General features: G+C 45.0%; 1 protein-coding gene across 4 annotated transcripts in view; it reads left to right on the top strand.

Moving 5' to 3' along the window:
- Positions 1–17629, top strand: part of LOC115143188 (AMP deaminase 2-like) — an 86550-nt gene extending 68921 nt beyond the window's left edge. For 3 of the 4 annotated variants that reach the window (XM_029683337.2, XM_065001827.1, XM_029683336.2), the window contains exons 5-18: positions 7887–8004; positions 8377–8563; positions 8751–8892; positions 9015–9104; positions 9327–9456; positions 9749–9943; positions 10080–10211; positions 10388–10551; positions 10734–10860; positions 11043–11206; positions 15773–15893; positions 16175–16348; positions 16723–16833; positions 16910–17628. In XM_029683337.2, the coding sequence (XP_029539197.1) occupies positions 7887–8004; positions 8377–8563; positions 8751–8892; positions 9015–9104; positions 9327–9456; positions 9749–9943; positions 10080–10211; positions 10388–10551; positions 10734–10860; positions 11043–11206; positions 15773–15893; positions 16175–16348; positions 16723–16833; positions 16910–17128 (2074 nt within the window). In that variant the 3' untranslated portion in view covers positions 17129–17628. Of the gene's footprint in view, positions 1–7886; positions 8005–8376; positions 8564–8750; positions 8893–9014; positions 9105–9326; positions 9457–9748; positions 9944–10079; positions 10212–10387; positions 10552–10733; positions 10861–11042; positions 11207–15772; positions 15894–16174; positions 16349–16722; positions 16834–16909 lie in introns of all 4 variants that reach the window. The other variant, XM_029683335.2, reaches the window with a different exon arrangement.
- The last annotated feature ends 413 nt before the right edge of the window (positions 17630–18042 follow it).

The following is an 18042-nucleotide window of genomic DNA, read 5'->3' as shown; positions in this document are numbered from 1 at the left end:
TTGAGTCATTTGATTTATTTAACCTTTATTTGACTAGGCAAGTCAGTTTAGAACAAATTCTTATTTACAATGACGGCCTACCCCGGACGAGGCTGTGCCAATTGTTCGCCGCCCTATGGGACTCCCAATCAAGGCTGGATGTGATGCAGCCTGGATTCAAACCAGGTACTGTAGCGACACCTCTTGCACTGAGATGCAGTGTCATAGAGGTGCAGGGCTGATATTCAGTCCAAAAAGATCATGAAACAACTTATTTCTTCAATAACATCTCAGTAGTCTGTTACACTTTAATAAAGTACTGCAAATTACTTTAGAAGGTAATCTTTCAAAATTCTATTGAGTGATGCCGCGTAAAACAATTGGTGAATTAGCCGCCTCCTGTAAGGCTGTATCTGTATAGCAAACGTAGCCTATCTGACAAGGATGTCGGTGTTGTAGCATGCCACCAGCATATCTCCTTCTCTCTCTCTCTGGTGCTAGGCCAAAGGTTATCTTCCTTTATACAGTACCATTCAAATGTTTGGACACACCTACTCATTCAAGGGTTTTTCTTTATTTTACTATTTTCTACATTGTTGAATAATAGTGAAGACATCAAAACTGAAGTATCACATATGGAATTATGTAGTAATCAAAAAAGTGTTAAATATATTTTTGATTTTAGATTCTTCAAAGTAGCCACCCTTTGCCTTGATGACAGCTTTGCACACTATTTGCATTCTTTCAACCAGCTTCATGAGGAATACTTTTCCAACAGTCTTGAAGGAGTTCCCACATATGCTGAGCACTTGTTGGCTGCTTTTCCTTCAATCTGCGGTCTAGCTCATCCCATACCATCTAAATTAGGTTGAGGTCAGGTGATTGTGGAGGCCAGGTCATCTGATGCAGCACTCCATCACTCTCTTTCTTGGTCAAATAGCCCTTACACACCTTGGAGGTGTGTTGGGTCATTGGGGTGGCAGGCAGCCTAGTGGTTAGAGCTTTGGACTAGTAGCCGAAAGGTTGCAAGATCGAATCTCCAAGCTGTCGTTCTGCCCCTGAACAGGCAGTTAACCCACTGTTCCTAGGCTGTCATTGAAAATAAGAATTTGTTCTTAACTGACTTGCCTAGTTAAATAAAGGTTTAAAAATTTTTTTTTGAATTGTCCTGTTGAAAAACAAATGATAATCCCACTAAGCGCAAACCAGATGGGATGGTGTATTGCTGCAGAATGCTTTGGTAGCCATGCTGGTTAAGCGTGCCTTGAATTCTAAATATATCACAGACAGTGTCACCAGTCACTGTGGGAACCACACATGCATAGATCATCTAGGGTTTTCACCTACTCTCTGTCTCACAAAGACATTGGTCACATTTGGACTCAAGGACAGATTTTCACCGGTCTAATGTCCATTGCTCATGTTTCTTGGCCCAAGCAAGTCTCTTCTTATTGGTGTCCTTTAGTAGTGGTTTCTTTGCAGCATTTTGACCATGAAGTCCTGATTCATGCAGTCTCCTCTGAACAGTTAATGTTGAGATGTGTCTGTTACTTGAACCCTTTGAAGCATTTATTTGGGTTGCAATCTGAGGTGCAGTTAATTCTGATGAATTTATCCTCTGCAGCAGAGGTAACTCTGGATCTTCATTTTCTATGGCGATCCTCGTGAGAGCTAGTTACATCATAGCACTTGATGGTTTTTGCGACTGCATTTGAAGAAACTTTCAAAGTTCTTGACATTTTCCGGATTGACTGACCTTCATGTCTTAAAGTAATGATGGACTGTCGTTTCTCTTTGCTTATTTGAGCTGTTCTTGCCATAATATCGACTAGGTCTTTTACCAAATAGGGCTATCTTCTGAATACCAACCCTGCCTTAACACAACACAATTGGCTCAAAAGCATTCAGAAGTAAAGAAATTTCACAAATGAACATTTAACAAGGCACACCTGTATATTGAAATGCATTCCAGGGGACAACCTCATGAAGCTGGTTGAGAGAATGCCAAGAGTATGCAAAGCTATCATCAAGGCAAAGGGTGGCTACTTTGAAGAATCTCAAATGCAAAATATGTTTTGATTTGTTTAACACTTTTTTGATTCCATGTGTTATTTCATAGTTTTGATGTCTTCACTATTATTCTACAATTATTCTCTAACCCGGAAGCTTATAAGAAATCCCGCCATGCCCGCCGACGAACCATCAAACAGGTAAAGCGTCAATACAGGACTAAGATTGAATTGTACTACACCGGCTCCAATGCTCATCGGATGTGGCAGAGCTTACAAACTAGTACAAACTACAAAGGGAAGCACAGCCGCGAGCTCCCCAGTGACACGAGCCTACCAGACAAGCTAAATTACTTCTGTGCTCGCTTCGAGGCAAGTAACACTGAACCATGCATGAGAGCATCAGCTGTTCCGGACGACTGTGTGATCACACTCTCCTTAGCCGATGTGAGTAAGACCTTTAAACAGGTCAACATGGATTACCAGGACGTGTAGTCCGAGCATGCTCTGACGAACTGGCAAGTGTCTCACTGACATTTTTAACCTGTCTATACCTGAGTCTGTAATACCAACATATTTCAAGCAGACCAACATAGTCCCTGTGCCCAAAAACACTAAGGTAACCTTCTCAATGACTACAGACCCGTAACACTCTGTAGCCATGAAGTGCTTTGAAAGGCTGGTCATGGCTCACATGAACACCATTATCCAAGAAACCCAAGGCCCACTCCAATTTGCACACAGATCCACAGATGATGCAATCTCTATTGCACTCAATACTGCCCTTTCCACCTGGACAAAAGGAACACCTATGTGAGAATGCTATTCTTTGACTGCAGCTCAGTGTTCAACACCATAGTGCCCTCAAAGCTCATCACTAAGCTAAGGACCTTAGGAATAAAACACTTCGCTCTGCAACTGGATCCTGGACTTCCTGGCAGGCTGCCCCCAGGTGGTAAGGGTAGGTAACAACACATCCGCCATGCTGATCCTCAACACTTGGGCCCCTCAGGTGCGTGCTCAGTCCCCTCCTGTACTCCCTGTTCACTCATGACTGCATGGCCAGGCACGACTCTAACACCATCATCAAGTTTGCCGATGACACAACAATGGTAGGCCTGATCACTAACAACAATGAGACAGCCTATAGGGAGGTGGTCAGAGACCTGGCCGTGTGGTGCCAGGACAACAACCTCTCCCTCTATGTGATCAAGAAAAAGGAGATGATTGTGGACTACAGGAAAAGGAGGACCAAGCACGCCCCCATTCTCATCGACGGGGCTGCAGTGGAGCAGGTTGAGAGCTTCAAGTTCCTTGGCATCCACATCACCAACAAACTATCATGGTCCAAACACACTAAGACAGTAGTGAAGAGGGCACGACAAAGCCTATTCCCCCTCAGGAGACTGAAAAGATTTGGCATGGGTCCTCAGATCCTCAAAAGGTTCTACAGCTGCACCATCGTGAGCATCCTGACTGGTTGCATCACTGCCATGTATGGCAACTGCTTGGCCACTTCAGAGGGTAGTGCGTACAGCCCAGTACATCACTGGGGCCAAGCTCCCTGCCATCCAGGACCTCTATACCATGCTGTGTCAGAGGAAGGCCCTAAAAATTGTCAAAGACTCCAGCCACCCTAGTCATGGACTGTTCTCTCTGCTACCGCACGGCAAGCAGTACCGGAGTGCCAAGTCTAGGTCCAAGAGGCTTCTTAACAGGGCTACCCAGACTCCTCTTTTACGCTGCTGCTACTTTCTGTTTATTATCTATGCATAGTCACTTTAACTCTACCTCCATGTGCATATTACCTCAATTACCTCAACTAACCGGTGTCCCCACACATTGACTCCGTACCTCCTGTATATAGCCTCCACATTGACTCCGTACCTCCTGTATATAGCCTCCACATTGACTCCGTACCTCCTGTATATAGCCTCCACATTGACTCCGTACCTCCTGTATATAGCCTCCACATTGACTCCGTACCTCCTGTATATAGCCTCCACATTGACTCCGTACCTCCTGTATATAGCCTCCACATTGACTCCGTACCTCCTGTATATAGCCTCCACATTGACTCCGTACCTCCTGTATATAGCCTTGCTATTGTTATTTTACTGCTGCTGTTTAATTCTTTGTTAGTTTTGTTTTCTCTTTTTTTCTGAAAACTTCTTAAAGCATTGTTGGTTAAGGGCTTGTAAGTAAGCATTTCACTGTAACCTGTCGTATTTGGCGCATGTGACACATTTGATTTGATTTGACAATGTACAAAATATTAAAAATGAAGAAAACTCTTGAGTAAGTGAGAAAATTAGTAAGTGAGAAAAAATGAGTAAGTGAGTCCAAACCTTTGACTGGTACTCTATGTATATTTGTTATATTAATACCATGCAGTGGACACCTAACTCTGTAGGTCTATGCATGCAATGCCCTAATGCATTTAGTGCTCAAATCTCTGACAGCTGAACTGTGGGGAGGACAATTATTGTTTTCGGAAATTAAAAACCAATAGGCTATAAATGGAAACACAAGGAATAGTGTTTTTGTAATTTGTTATAGGCGGTTTTTAAGGAATGAAAATGTGGCTCATTTGGCCAATATCCCTGGTTTATTGATGGCGCTAGCTGTGTGGGTGGACGCCTTATTAGGTTACGCACCCAATGCAAATGGATGACCAGAACATTTCTCAAATGTCAGATAAATTAAAATATTTCCTCTTACTTGTCCAGCGCCTGATTTTCCTAATGGAAATCCTGCACCACGGTTCCACTACATTGGTACAGCCCTGGTCTTTTAATGTTCATCTTAAATATCTTAAAAACAAATCTTAGACATGCCTTGGTATTCATGACCAAAATAATCCTTCCGTCTAACTGCAAATATTCAACAGCTGAGGCGCAATTCACAGAGAGACATAAAGACAGTGAGACTAGAGGTTGACCGGTTGTGATTTTTCAACTCCGATACCGATTTATTGGAGGACCAAAAAAAGACGATACCGATTTTTATAATATATATTTGTAATAATGACAATTACAACAATACTGAATGAACAATGAACATTTTTATTTTAACTTATTATAATACATCAATAACATAAATTCAGTCTCAAATAAATAATGAAACATGTTCAATTTGGTTTAAATAATGCAAAAACAAAGTGTTGGAGAAGAAAGTAAAAGTGCAATATGTGCCATGTAAAAAAGCTAACATTTAAGTTCCTTGCTCAGAATATGAGAACAAATGAAAGCTGGTGGTTCCTTTTAACATGAGTCTTCAATATTCCCAGTTATGAAGTTTTAGGTTGTAGTTATTATAGGACTATTTCTCTCTATACCATTTGTATTTCATATACCTTTGACTATTGGATGTTCTTATAGGCACTATAGTATTGCCAGCCTAATCTCGGGAGTTGATAGGCTTAAAGTCATAAACAGCGCAATGCTTCAAGCAAAGCGACGAGCTCCTGGCAAACGCAGTGAAGTGCTGTTTGAATGAATGCTTACGAGCCTGCTGCTGCCTACTACCTCTCAGTCAGACTGCTCTATCAAATCATAGATTTAATTATAATATAATAACACACAGAAATACGAGCCTTAGGTCATTATTATGGTCAAATCCGGAAACTATATTTTCGAAAACAAAACGTTTATTCTTTCAGTGAAATACGGAACGGTTCCGTTTTTTATCTAATGGGTGGCATCCATATGTCTAAATATTGCTGTTACATTGCACAACGTTCAATGTTATGTCATAATTACGTAAAATTCTGGCAAATTAGGACGGCCCTACACACTGCGGCCCAAGCTTCCGGCAGGGCACGCGGAGGGGCAGGTTTTGGGTCGAGAGCCAGACCCTGTCCCCTGGTACAAACACGGGGGCCTCACTGCAGTGGCGGTCAGCACTCCTTTTCTGCCGTCCACTAGCCTGTTGAAGGGATTCCTGGACGACCCTCCAGGTCTCTTTGGAGCGCTGCACCCATTCCTCCACCACAGGAGCCTCGGTCTGGCTCGGATGCCACGGTGCCAGGGCCGGCTGGTACCCCAACACACACTGAAAGGGGGACACATTAGTAGAGGAGTGGCGTAGTGAGTTCTGGGCCATTTCAGCCCAGGGGATGTATCTCGCCCACTCCCCTGGCCGGTCCTAGCAGTACGACTGCAGAAACCTACCCACCTCCTGGTTTACTCTCTCCACCTGCCCATTACTTTCGGGGTGATAACCGGAGGTCAGGCTGACCGAGACCCCCAGACGCTCCATGAACGCCCTCCATACTCGGGACGTGAACTGGGGGCCCCGATCAGAAACGATGTCCTCCGGCACCCCGTAGTTGTAACTTCCCTCTAGGAAGGTGCCTAGGAGCCTTACTCTGGGCGCATACCGAACAGGAGGAGACATAAACCTTAACGTCCCTAGCCAAGGTAGGCCACCAATACCTCCCCCGAAGGCTTCCCACGGTCCTCCTCACCCCATGATGACCCGAGGAGGGTAGGACGTGAGCCCACCGAATCAGTTGGTCCCGAACACCAAGCGGCACGTACCTCCGCCCCGCCGGACACTGAGGAGGCGCGGGTTCAGCCCGTAACGCCCGCTCGATGTCCGAGTCCACCTCCCATACCACCGGTGCCATCAGTTTTGAGGCCGGAAGGATGGAAGTAGGTTCGGTGGACCTATCCTCCGTGTCGTAAAGGCGGGACAGTGCGTCCGCCTTCACGTTCTGGGAGCCCGGTCTATATGATAAAGTGAACCGGAATCAAGTGAAAAACATGGCCCACCTTGCCTGACGCGGGTTCAGTCTCCTAGCTGCCCGAATATACTCCAGATTTTGGTGGTCGGTCCAGATGAGAAAGGGGTGCTTAGCCCCCTCAAGCCAGTGTCTCCACACCTTCAGAGCCCTGACCACCGCTAACAACTCCCGGTCCCCCACATCATAGTTACGCTCCGCTGGGCTGAGCTTACTCGAGAAGAAAGCGCAGGGGCGGAGATTTGGTGGCGTACCCGAGCGCTGTGATAGCACGGCACCCACCCCAGCCTCGGACGCGTCCACCTCCACTATGAATGCTAGAGAGGGGTCCGGATGCGCCAACACGGGAGCATCCGTGAACAGCGCCTTCAACTTGTTGAACTGCTGCCGCTCCATCATAGACCCTCGGGAGCGTAAGACGGAGGGTGCTGGAGTCTGGAGATGGGGAATCCTGAGGAGGGGGGGCCAAAGGTGGAGAGAGGAGACCGCTTCTCTCCCATCGGTCCATTCTCTCCATCACCAGATCCATCGCCGTTCCGATCCGATGGAGAACGGTGGTGTGATGTAGAACCCTCTCTTCCATCGATGGGAGGGGAGTGGCTGTTGCTCCTGCTGACTCCATTCCTCAGTGGTGCGGGATTCTGTAACGATCTGAGTGTAGTGGGTGAGGAGTCAGGCGCAGGAAGCAGAGAGTTCAGGTGAGTGCTATTTTAATGCACAGAGAAACGGCGAACATAAGCCAACCCTCACTAAAACACAGGGCGTAATGAACAAACAAATGCCCCAAACAGGGGGACTTAAACTGTCCAGGGAAAACCCACAAAATGGGAAAACACAAAACCCATAGACGTGTACACAAGTACACCAAACAGACGGTCACAATAATTAATCCCGCACAAGGAACCATGCGGGCCGGCTGACTAATAAAGCCTTACTACTAACTACCTAACTCAAAACAGGTGCATTCAATAAACACATAAGGAGGGGGAGGAAATAATCAGTGGCAGCTAGTAGGCCGGCGACGATGAGCGCCGAGCGCCACCCGAACGGGAAGGGGAGTGTCCTTCGGTCGGAGTCGTGACACCTACGTCATACCTAAACCCCATGCTCTCTCCTATCCTAATCTTTTCTTTACCCCTTCTCTCTCCCTGTAGGTTTATGAATGAGCTGGGTGGTGTGGACAGGACGGATGATGGCTGGATGAAGGAGAGAGTATTACCGATGGAGCGAGAGTACCAGCGTGTCTCAATATCAGGGGAGGAGAAGTGTGGGGTGAGAGCCGCTGACTAAACAACTTGATAGAATAAATCCAGTCATAGTCCATCCTGATCAGTGTTTTATCATGCAGTTGTTTCTCATTCCAAGTACAAGTTGGTTGGTCTCTCAGTGTGCCACATGCTTACTGTGAAAGGTAAACCAATTCAGTCAACAAGTCTATTGAGGTGGGTTTGGTAGTGCTTGGACTTATTTATTTAGACAGTTGGATATACAGAGGAAGTAGTTCAGAAATGAGAGCCTGGACCGGGTAGTGAACCACGGTCTCCAGTGGGGACAGTTGTCTAGAATTGTGAAATTGTTACCCACTCAGCCACACTCTTAATCACTGTAGATTATGCCTGACTTGTACCGTTCTGCCCTGACCAGGTGCCCTTCACAGACCTGGTGGATGCAGCTAAATGTGTGGTAAAGGCCCTGTTCATCAGGGAGAAGTACATTGCTCTGTCCATTCAGAACTTCTGTAAGACCACTGCCCGCGAGCTGGGAGAGCTGGGAGAGAAGCCCCTGGACCTACGCATCTATGAGGAAATCCCTGAGACCCCCGTTGATGCAGGTATGACATACTCACACACCTGACACATTTGGTATGACACAAACTGAGACGCACAGGGCATAGCTGTAGGGTTTCTGCCCCTTTCTTCTTTAGCAAATTAGTTACTTTGTGAAATTGTGAATGAAAATGAAGTTGTGATGTATAATAGTATGGTGAACTTTTCTCCCTTCCCCTCTGTCTCTCACAGATGCTCCAGTCCACCCCCCTGTCTCAGAGACTCACCCCTATGAAAACCAGGACACCAAGAACATGCCTGCAGACTCAGGGTACAGCTGTAAGATGGTGGATGGGGTCATGCATGTCTACACCAAGAAGAGCCCCATGGAGAAGTGGGTTTGTGTTTGAGTCTGCTTGTTTTCAGTTTTTGGTGTAAAGTGTGTGATGGGCTAGTCTGCTTCTACGTGTGTGTAAGAGAGAGTGTGTAACCGAAATTCTCCATCCTCATTTCCAGGAGTACAGAGTTGGACCTGCCTTACCCAGACCTGAAGGAGTACATCGCTGACATGAATGTCATGATGGCTCTCATCATTAACGGACCAGTGTGAGTGTTACTGGTTACTGGCCTTACAGTTAACATTAGTCACATCTGTTGTCTCATTAGTACTCTGTGTATGTCAAAACTGTGCAAATTCTGTGTACACATGTCAAGAGTGAGACATATATATGTGTGTGTGTGTGTGTGTGTGTGTGTGTGTGTGTGTGTGTGTGTGTGTGTGTGTGTGTGTGTGTGTGTGTGTGTGTGTGTGTGTGTGTGTGTGTGCAGAAAGTCGTTCTGCTACCGCCGGCTGCAATACCTGAGCTCTAAGTTCCAGATGCACATCCTGCTGAACGAGATGAAGGAGCTGGCAGCCCAGAAGAAGGTTCCTCACCGCGACTTCTACAACATCCGCAAGGTGACACACAACAACACTGACACAACAACCGTTCACAACACTACAGCATCCAACAGCTTCTTGATCTACAACATCTCTATAAAACCTGCAAAGTGTTCAATATCAGTTAGTCACTCCACATTGTTGGAGTGAAATATATCTGGAAGTAGTCTCCCACTTTTTCCTTGATGTAGTAACCAATGAAGATACACCACTGCTAAGTGCTAACTAACTCAGGCTTTCTGTTTTGTCTTTCTGGTATCCATCCTCAACATCTCATTGTTGTTGACCCTATCTCTCCCTTTGCCCCCAGGTGGACACCCACATCCATGCCTCATCTTGTATGAACCAGAAGCACCTGCTGCGCTTTATCAAGCGAGCCATGAAGAAGTACCCTGGGGAGATAGTCCACATGGAGCACGGGCGGGGACAGACCCTCATGGAGGTGTTTGAGAGCATGAACCTGACTGCCTTTGACCTGAGTGTGGACACACTGGACATGCACGCGGTGAGGAGCAGGGGGAGAGGGGAGGGGAAAAGAGAATTGTTAGAGAGGGAGGGGTAGGAGAATTGTTTAAAGAGGGAGGGGTAGGAGAATTGGGGGAAGAAGAGTGGCATCGTAAGTGTCACCTGTCTATTCTCAGGACCGCAACACGTTCCATCGCTTCGACAAGTTCAATGCCAAATACAACCCCATCGGAGAATCCATCCTGAGAGAGATCTTCATCAAGACAGACAACCACATCGAGGGCAAATACTTTGGCCACATGATCAAGGTCTGAAACCATCCCATGCTACCTTAAACAGCCATACAAACAGTGGTGTTTGTGTTAGTTCACCCCACATAGTTATGCACATTGATATTAAGAGAAAATGTGGCCTTGAAGTCTTAATTCACAGACATTAATACAATGATATTGATGTCTCTAATGCGTTGTTGGTGTTCCATCAGGAGGTGATGGCTGACCTAGAGGAGAGTAAGTACCAGAATGTGGAGCTGCGTCTGTCCATCTACGGCCGCTCCCGGGACGAATGGGACAAGCTGGCCCAGTGGGCCGTCAAACACCAAGTCTACTCTGACAACGTGCGCTGGCTCATCCAAGTGCCCCGCCTTTTGTGAGTAGTACCTCTACCTACTACAGCATCAACAAAGCAGTTATACACATCTACCTTTTATCAGCTTTTCTTGGATGTAAACCTCTCCTTGTATTTGTGACAAGTATTATCTTTGAATGAATATTATGAATGAATGTGAATGATAATAATCTTCCATATGATTAACCCTCCTCTGACTGCAGTGATGTGTACCGCACCAAGAAGCAGCTGGCTAACTTCCAGGAGATGATGGAGAACATCTTCATGCCTCTGTTTGAGGTCACCATTAACCCCCGCAGCCACCCTGAACTGCACCTCTTCCTCCAGCATGTGAGTCACTCACACAGCACTACAGTCAACAAAGTAGGATTCTCCCTTTCCCTACACCTAACATATCCAGACACTTGAGATGCATTTTCTTCCGGTCAGAAAGAACTTAGGACCCCACCTCATTCATACACTCCAGGTACTGTTTTACCGTAACTTATTGTTGTATAACTGTATGTTGTCAGGTGGTGGGCTTTGACAGTGTGGATGACGAGTCCAAGCCGGAGCACCACATCTTCAACATGGACAGCCCCCTGCCAGCCGACTGGACAGAGGAGGACAACCCTCCCTACTCCTACTACCTCTACTACACCTACGCCAACATGGCCGTGCTCAACCACCTGCGCAGGTACCAGGCTGCTTAACGAACCTCAGCACAAAGACGACTATAAAAAATAAATAAAGGCCAAGTGCAGTCAAACTAGATTTTCATGTGTTTTATATATACACTATCGTTCAAAAGTTTGGGATCACTTAGAAATGTCCTTGTTTTGTCAATTAAAATAACATCTGATTGATCAGAAATACAGTATAGACGTTGTTAATGTTGTAAATGACTATTGTAGCTGGAAATGGCAGATTTTTTTATGGAATATCTACATAGGCGTACAGAGGCCCATTATCAGCAACCATCACTCCTGTGTTCCAATGGCACGTTGTGTTAGCTAATCCAAGGATGCTGGCCTTGTAGGCAGAGTTGCAAAGAAAAAGCCATATCTCAGACTGGCCAGACAAAAATAAAAGATTAAGATGGGCAAAAGAGGAACTCTGCCTAGAAGGCCAGCATCCCGGATTCGCCACTTCACTGTTGACGTTGAGACTGATGTTTTGCGAGTACTATTTAATGAAGCTGCCAGTTGAGGACTTGTGAGGCTTCTGTTTCTTAAACTAGACACTAATGTACTTGTCCTCTTGCTCAGTTGTGCACCGGGTCCTCCCACTCCTCTTTCTATTCTGGTTAGTGCCAGTTTGCGCTGTTCTGTGAAGGGAGTAGTACACAGCGTTGTACCAGATCTTCAGTTTCTTGGCAATTTCTCGCATGGAATAGCCTTCATTTTTCAGAACAAGAATAGACTGACGAGTTTCAGAAGAAAGGTCTTTGTTTCTGGCCATTTTGAGCCTGTAATCGAACCCACAAATGCTGATGCTCCAGATACTCAACTAATCTAAAGGCCAGTTTTATTGCTTCTTTAATGATGACAACAGTTTTCAGCTGTGCTAACATAATTGCAAAAGGGTTTTCTAATGATCAAATCAAATCTAATTTCTAATGATCAATTAGCCTTTTAAAATGATAAACTTGGATTAGCTAACACAACGTGCCATTGGAACACAGGAGTGATGGATGTTCAAATCAAATTGATTTGTCACATACACATGGTTAGCAGATGTTAATGCGAGTGTAGCGGAATGCTTGTGCTTCTAGGTTCCGACAATGCCGTAATAACCAACGAGTAATCTAACCTAACAATTCCAAAACTACTACCTTATACACACACGTGTAAAGGGATAAAGAATATGTACATAAAGATATATGAATGAGTGATGGTACAGAACGGCATAGGCAAGATGCAATAGATGGTATCGAGTACAGTATATACATATGAGATGAGTAATGTAGGGTATGTAAACAAAGTGGCATAGTTTAAAGTGGCTACTGATACATGTATTACATAAAGATGCAGTAGATGATATAGGGTACAGTATATACATATACATGTGAGATGAGAATTGTAGGGTATGTAAACATTATATTAAGTAGCATTGTTTAAAGTGGCTAGTGATATATTTTACATCAATTTCCATCAATTCCCATTTTTAAAGTGGCTGGAGTTGAGTCAGTGTGTTGGCAGCAGCCACTCAATGTTAGTGGTGGCTGTTTAACAGTCTGATGGCCTTGAGATAGAAGCTCTTTTTCAGTCTCTCGGTCCCTGCTTTGATGCACCTGTACTGACCTCGCCTTCTGGATGATAGCGGGGTGAACAGGCAGTGGCTCGGGTGTGTCCTTGATGATCTTTATGGCCTTCCTGTGACATCGGGTGGTGTAGGTGTCCTGGAGGGCAGGTAGTTTGCTGCTGGTGACGCGTTGTGCAGACCTCACTACCCTCTGGAGAGCTTTATGGTTGTGGGCGGAGCAGTTGCCGAACCAGGCGGTGATACAGCCCGACAGGATGCCCTCACCTCTTCCCTGTAGGCCATCTCGTCGTTGTTGGTAATCAAGCCTACCACTGTAGTGTCGTCCGCAAACTTGATGATTGAGTTGGAGGCGTGCATGGCCACGCAGTCATGGGTGAACAGGGAGTACAGGAGAGGGCTCAGAGCGCACCCTTGTGGGGCCCCAGTGTTGAGGATCAGCGGGGTGGAGATGTTGTTACCTACCCTCACCACCTGGGGGCGGCCCGTCAGGAAGTTCAGTGCCCAGTTGCACAGGGCGGGGTCGAGACGAGTTTGGAGGGTACTATGGTGTTAAATGCTGAGCTGTAGTCGATGAACAGCATTCTCACATAGGTATTCCTCTTGTCCAGATGGGTTAGGGCAGTGTGGTTGAGATTGCATCGTCTGTGGACCTATTTGGGCGGTAAGCAAATTGGAGTGGGTCTAGAGTGTCAGGTAGGGTGGAGGTGATATGGTCCTTGACTAGTCTCTCAAAGCACTTCATGATGACGGAAGTGAGTGCTACTGGGCGTTAGTTGTTTAGCTCAGTTACCTTAGCTTTCTTGGGAACAGGGACAATGGTGGCCCTCTTGAAGCATGTGGGAACAGCAGACTGGGATAAGGATTGATTGAATATGTCCGTAAACACACCAGCCAGCTGGTCTGCGCATGCTCTGAGGACACGGCTGGGGATGCCGTCTGGGCCTGCAGCCTTGCGAGGGTTAACACGTTTAAATGTTTTCCTCACGTCGGCTGCAGTGAAGGAGAGTCCGCAGGTTTTGGTAGCTGGCCGTGTCAGTGGCACTGTATTGTCTTCAAAGCAGGCAAAAAAGTTATTTAGTCTGCCTGGGAGCAAGACATCCTGGTCCGTGACGGGGCTGGATTTCTTTTTGTAATCCATGATTGACTGTAGAACCTGCCACATACCTCTTGTGTCTGAGCCGTTGAATTGTGACTCTACTTTGTCTCTATACTGACGCTTAGCTTGTTTGATTGCCTTGCGGAGGGAATAGCTACACTGTTTGTATTCGGTCATGTTTCCGGTCACCTTTCCCTGGTTAAAAGTAGTGGTTCGCGCTTTCAGTTTCACACGAATGCTGCCATCAATCCATGGTTTCGTTAATCATAAGGCATACGCCCCTGCCCCTCTTCTTACCAGAAATGTTTGTTTCTGTCGATGCGTGAAGAACCCAGCTGGCTGCACCGCTTCCGTTAGCGTCTCTCGAGTGAGCCATGTTTCCATGAAGCAAAGAACGTTACAGTCTCTGATGTCACTTGATAATTGGCCTCTGTACCCCTATGTAGATATTCCATAAAAAATCTGCCGTTTCCAGCTACAATAGTCATTTACAACATTAACAATGTCTACACTGTATTTCTGATCAATTTGATGTTATTTTAATGAACAAAAAAAATGTTTTTCTTTCAAAACAAGGACATTTCTAAGTGACCCCAAACTTTTGAACGGTAGTGTATACTGACCACAAATTTAAACATGTATAAAGTGTTGGTCCCATGTTTCATGAGCTGAAAGAAAAGATCCCAGAAATGTTCCATATGCACAAAAAGCTTATTTCTCTCAAAATTTGTGCACAAATTTGGTTATATCACGGTTAGTGAGATTTTCTCCTTTGCCAAGATAATCCATCCACCTGACAGGTGTGGCATATCAAGAAGCTGAACAAACAGCGTAATCATTACACAGGTGCACATTGTGCTGGGGACAATAAAATGCCACTCTAAAATGTGCAGCTTTGTCACAAAACACAATGCCACAGATATCTCAAGTTTTTGGGGAGCGTGCAATTGGCATGCTGACTGCAGGAATGTCCACCAGAGCTTTAGCCAGAGAATTTAATGTTAATTGCCCTACCATAAGCCGCCTCCAACGTCGTTTTGAAGAATTTGGCAGTACGCCCAACTGGCCTCACAACCGCAGAGGAGGTCAGCCAGGGACCTCCACATCCGGCTTCTTCTCCAGCGGGATCGTCTGAAACCAGCCACCCGGACAGAAGATGAAACTGTGGAGTATTTCTGTCTGTAATAAAGCCTTTTTGTGGGGAAAAAGTCATTCTAAATGGCTGGGCCTGGCTCCCCAGTGGGTGGGCCTATGCCCTCCCAGGTCCACGCATGGCTGCAACCCTGCCCAGTCATGTGAAATCCATAGATTAGGGCCTAATTAATTAATTTCAATTGACTGATTTCCTTATATGAACTGTAACTCAGTAAAATCATAAAAATTGTTACATGTTGCGTTTATATTTTTGTTCAGTATATATACACGCTATGAGGTTGGAATAATACTGTACAATTGTGGAAATTATGATAATGCCCTTTTATTGTAAGAGCTGCTTGAAAAGGCTGCCTGAAATTTCAGCTTGTTTGATGTGATGGAGTTTTGATCTGCCTGGTGACATCAGGCATGAATTAATAGACCAATAAGAAACAGAGTTCCTAACCTCTCTGCCAATAACATTAACAGCTAGATTTCAGTGTTCTTCTCCCTACTCCCAGACAGCCCTAGCCAGATTCTTGCTTGAGAAATTGCTCTTTGCTAAAAAGCTATTTTGGTTTCTTTTTTACCATGAAAATAATCACAGTGAGGTTCTTAATTGTTACCCAGAAATTATTTGATATTGAGATAAAAACAGCTGCTTTGGACCTTTAATAACATAAATGATGAATGAATCGCATGAAAACATTAAGAATTGTTAATGAATATACTTTATGAAGCTAATATTTGTTTGCTTGTGACATGCAGGAGGCGTGGCTTCCACACGTTTGTGCTGCGCCCTCACTGCGGGGAGGCGGGGCCTGTCCACCACCTGGTGTCGGGTTTCATGCTTTCAGAGAACATCTCCCACGGGCTGCTGCTCAGGAAGGTCAGTCAGCACACACGTCGTTTCCCATAGCGATGCCACACTACCATGGCAACAACACGACAGACAGATAGTAGAGTTCAGTTCATAGGTGACCTCTGAAGGTTTGATTGATTGATTTATTAAATGATGTCTTGGGTTTGGGACTTTGCTCACCAGGTTACTTCAGCAAATTTAAGAGAATTCAGAAGAACAATCAGACACTTTCCCCTTGAATACTGCAGTTGTGCATTTAACAAGATAGACTATATCATATGGCATCTCTTTCCTCCTCATGTCCCCAGGCACCAGTGCTGCAGTACCTGTACTACCTGGCTCAGATTGGCATTGCCATGTCCCCCCTGAGCAACAACAGCCTGTTCCTCAGCTACCACCGCAACCCCCTGCCTGAGTATCTGTCCAGAGGCCTCATGGTCTCTCTGTCCACTGACGACCCCCTACAGTTCCACTTCACGAAGGTCAGTGCACAGGGGAGTGGTGTCAAGACACACACATACACAAACACACACAGAGGCAAACAATTCACACTACAACTGCAATGGGGCGGCAGGGTAGCCTAGTGATTAGAGCGTTGGACTAGTAACCGGAAGGTTGCAAGTTCAAACCCCCGAGCTGACAAGGTACAAATCTGTCGTTCTGCCCCTGAACAGGCAGTTAACCCACTGTTCCCAGGCCGTCATTGAAAATAAGAATTTGTTCTTAACTGACTTGCCTGGTTAAATAAAGGTAAAATTAAAAATTAAAATAAAATAAAAATGTTGAGTCAGTACGTACAGTCAATCAGTACAATTCATTGAATGTTTGTTTGTCTTTTGTGCGTGTTTGTCCTCAGGAGCCTCTGATGGAGGAGTACAGCATCGCCACACAGGTGTGGAAGCTCAGCTCCTGTGACATGTGTGAGCTGGCCAGGAACAGCGTCCTTATGAGCGGCTTCTCCCACAAGGTATCTGCTTCCTCTCCTCTCATCCACAGCCATTTTGTGCCAAGTGCTCTGCTCTGATGTTCTTTCTTGTCTCCAGGCAAAGAGCTACTGGCTTGGGCCCAAATACAGCAAAGAGGGCCCGGAGAGCAACGACATCCGTCGCACCAACGTCCCGGACATCCGCGTGGCATACCGCAGTGAGACCCTGCTGGAGGAACTCAACCTCATCACCCACGCTGTGCGCACCAAGGAGCTGGACAACATCGACGAGGAGGACACCCTCTCCATGGCTCCCATCGGGGCAGAAGGACGCTAAATCAACAACTCCTCTCTATTGCTCCCTGGAAAGGTTTTATTTCATATTGGAGGAGATTTTCTGATCTTCGATCTGTTCCTGGGTCACTTCCTCTGTCACTTTTATCTCCTGACCCTCCATACATTCACACCCCAAGTGATTTCTTTTGTCATGTGACCCTGCATGGGAAGGAAGATCCCACAGTTTGCCTGTGATTTAATGACATGTTTGTAACCATCACTGATATATCACACACACACACACACACACTTATTGCAGTTTTCCTGTCCTAAAAGCTGCTTATCTTCCATCACACAGTGATGCTGCTTTAACCTTAACATCTAGTGTAATATTAACATCTAGTGTAATATTATCATCTAGACATCTAGTGTAATATTAACATCTAGTGTAATATTAACATCTAGTGTAATATTAACATCTCGTGTAATATTAACATCTCGTGTAATATTAACATCTAGTGTAATATTAACATCTAGTGTAATATTAACATCTAGTGTAATATTAACATCTAATATTAACATCTAGTGTAATATTATCATCTATCTAGTGTAATATTAACATCTCGTGTAATATTAACATCTAGTGTAATATTAACATCTAGTGTAATATTAACATCTCGTGTAATATTAACATCTCGTGTAATATTAACATCTAGTGTAATATTATCATCTAGACATCTAGTGTAATATTAACATCTCGTGTAATATTAACATCTAGTGTAATATTATCATCTAGACATCTAGTGTAATATTAACATCTAGTGTAATATTAACATCTAGTGTAATATTAACATCTAGTGTAATATTAACATCTCGTGTAATATTAACATCTCGTGTAATATTAACATCTAGTGTAATATTAACATCTCGTGTAATATTAACATCTAGTGTAATATTAACATCTAGTGTAATATT

This window comes from Oncorhynchus nerka, linkage group LG15, assembly GCF_034236695.1.
Source record: "Oncorhynchus nerka isolate Pitt River linkage group LG15, Oner_Uvic_2.0, whole genome shotgun sequence".
Classification (NCBI taxonomy): Eukaryota; Metazoa; Chordata; class Actinopteri; order Salmoniformes; family Salmonidae; genus Oncorhynchus; species Oncorhynchus nerka.
Note: the sequence above shows the minus strand (reverse complement) of the source record. Positions and strands in the feature narration are given on the sequence as shown.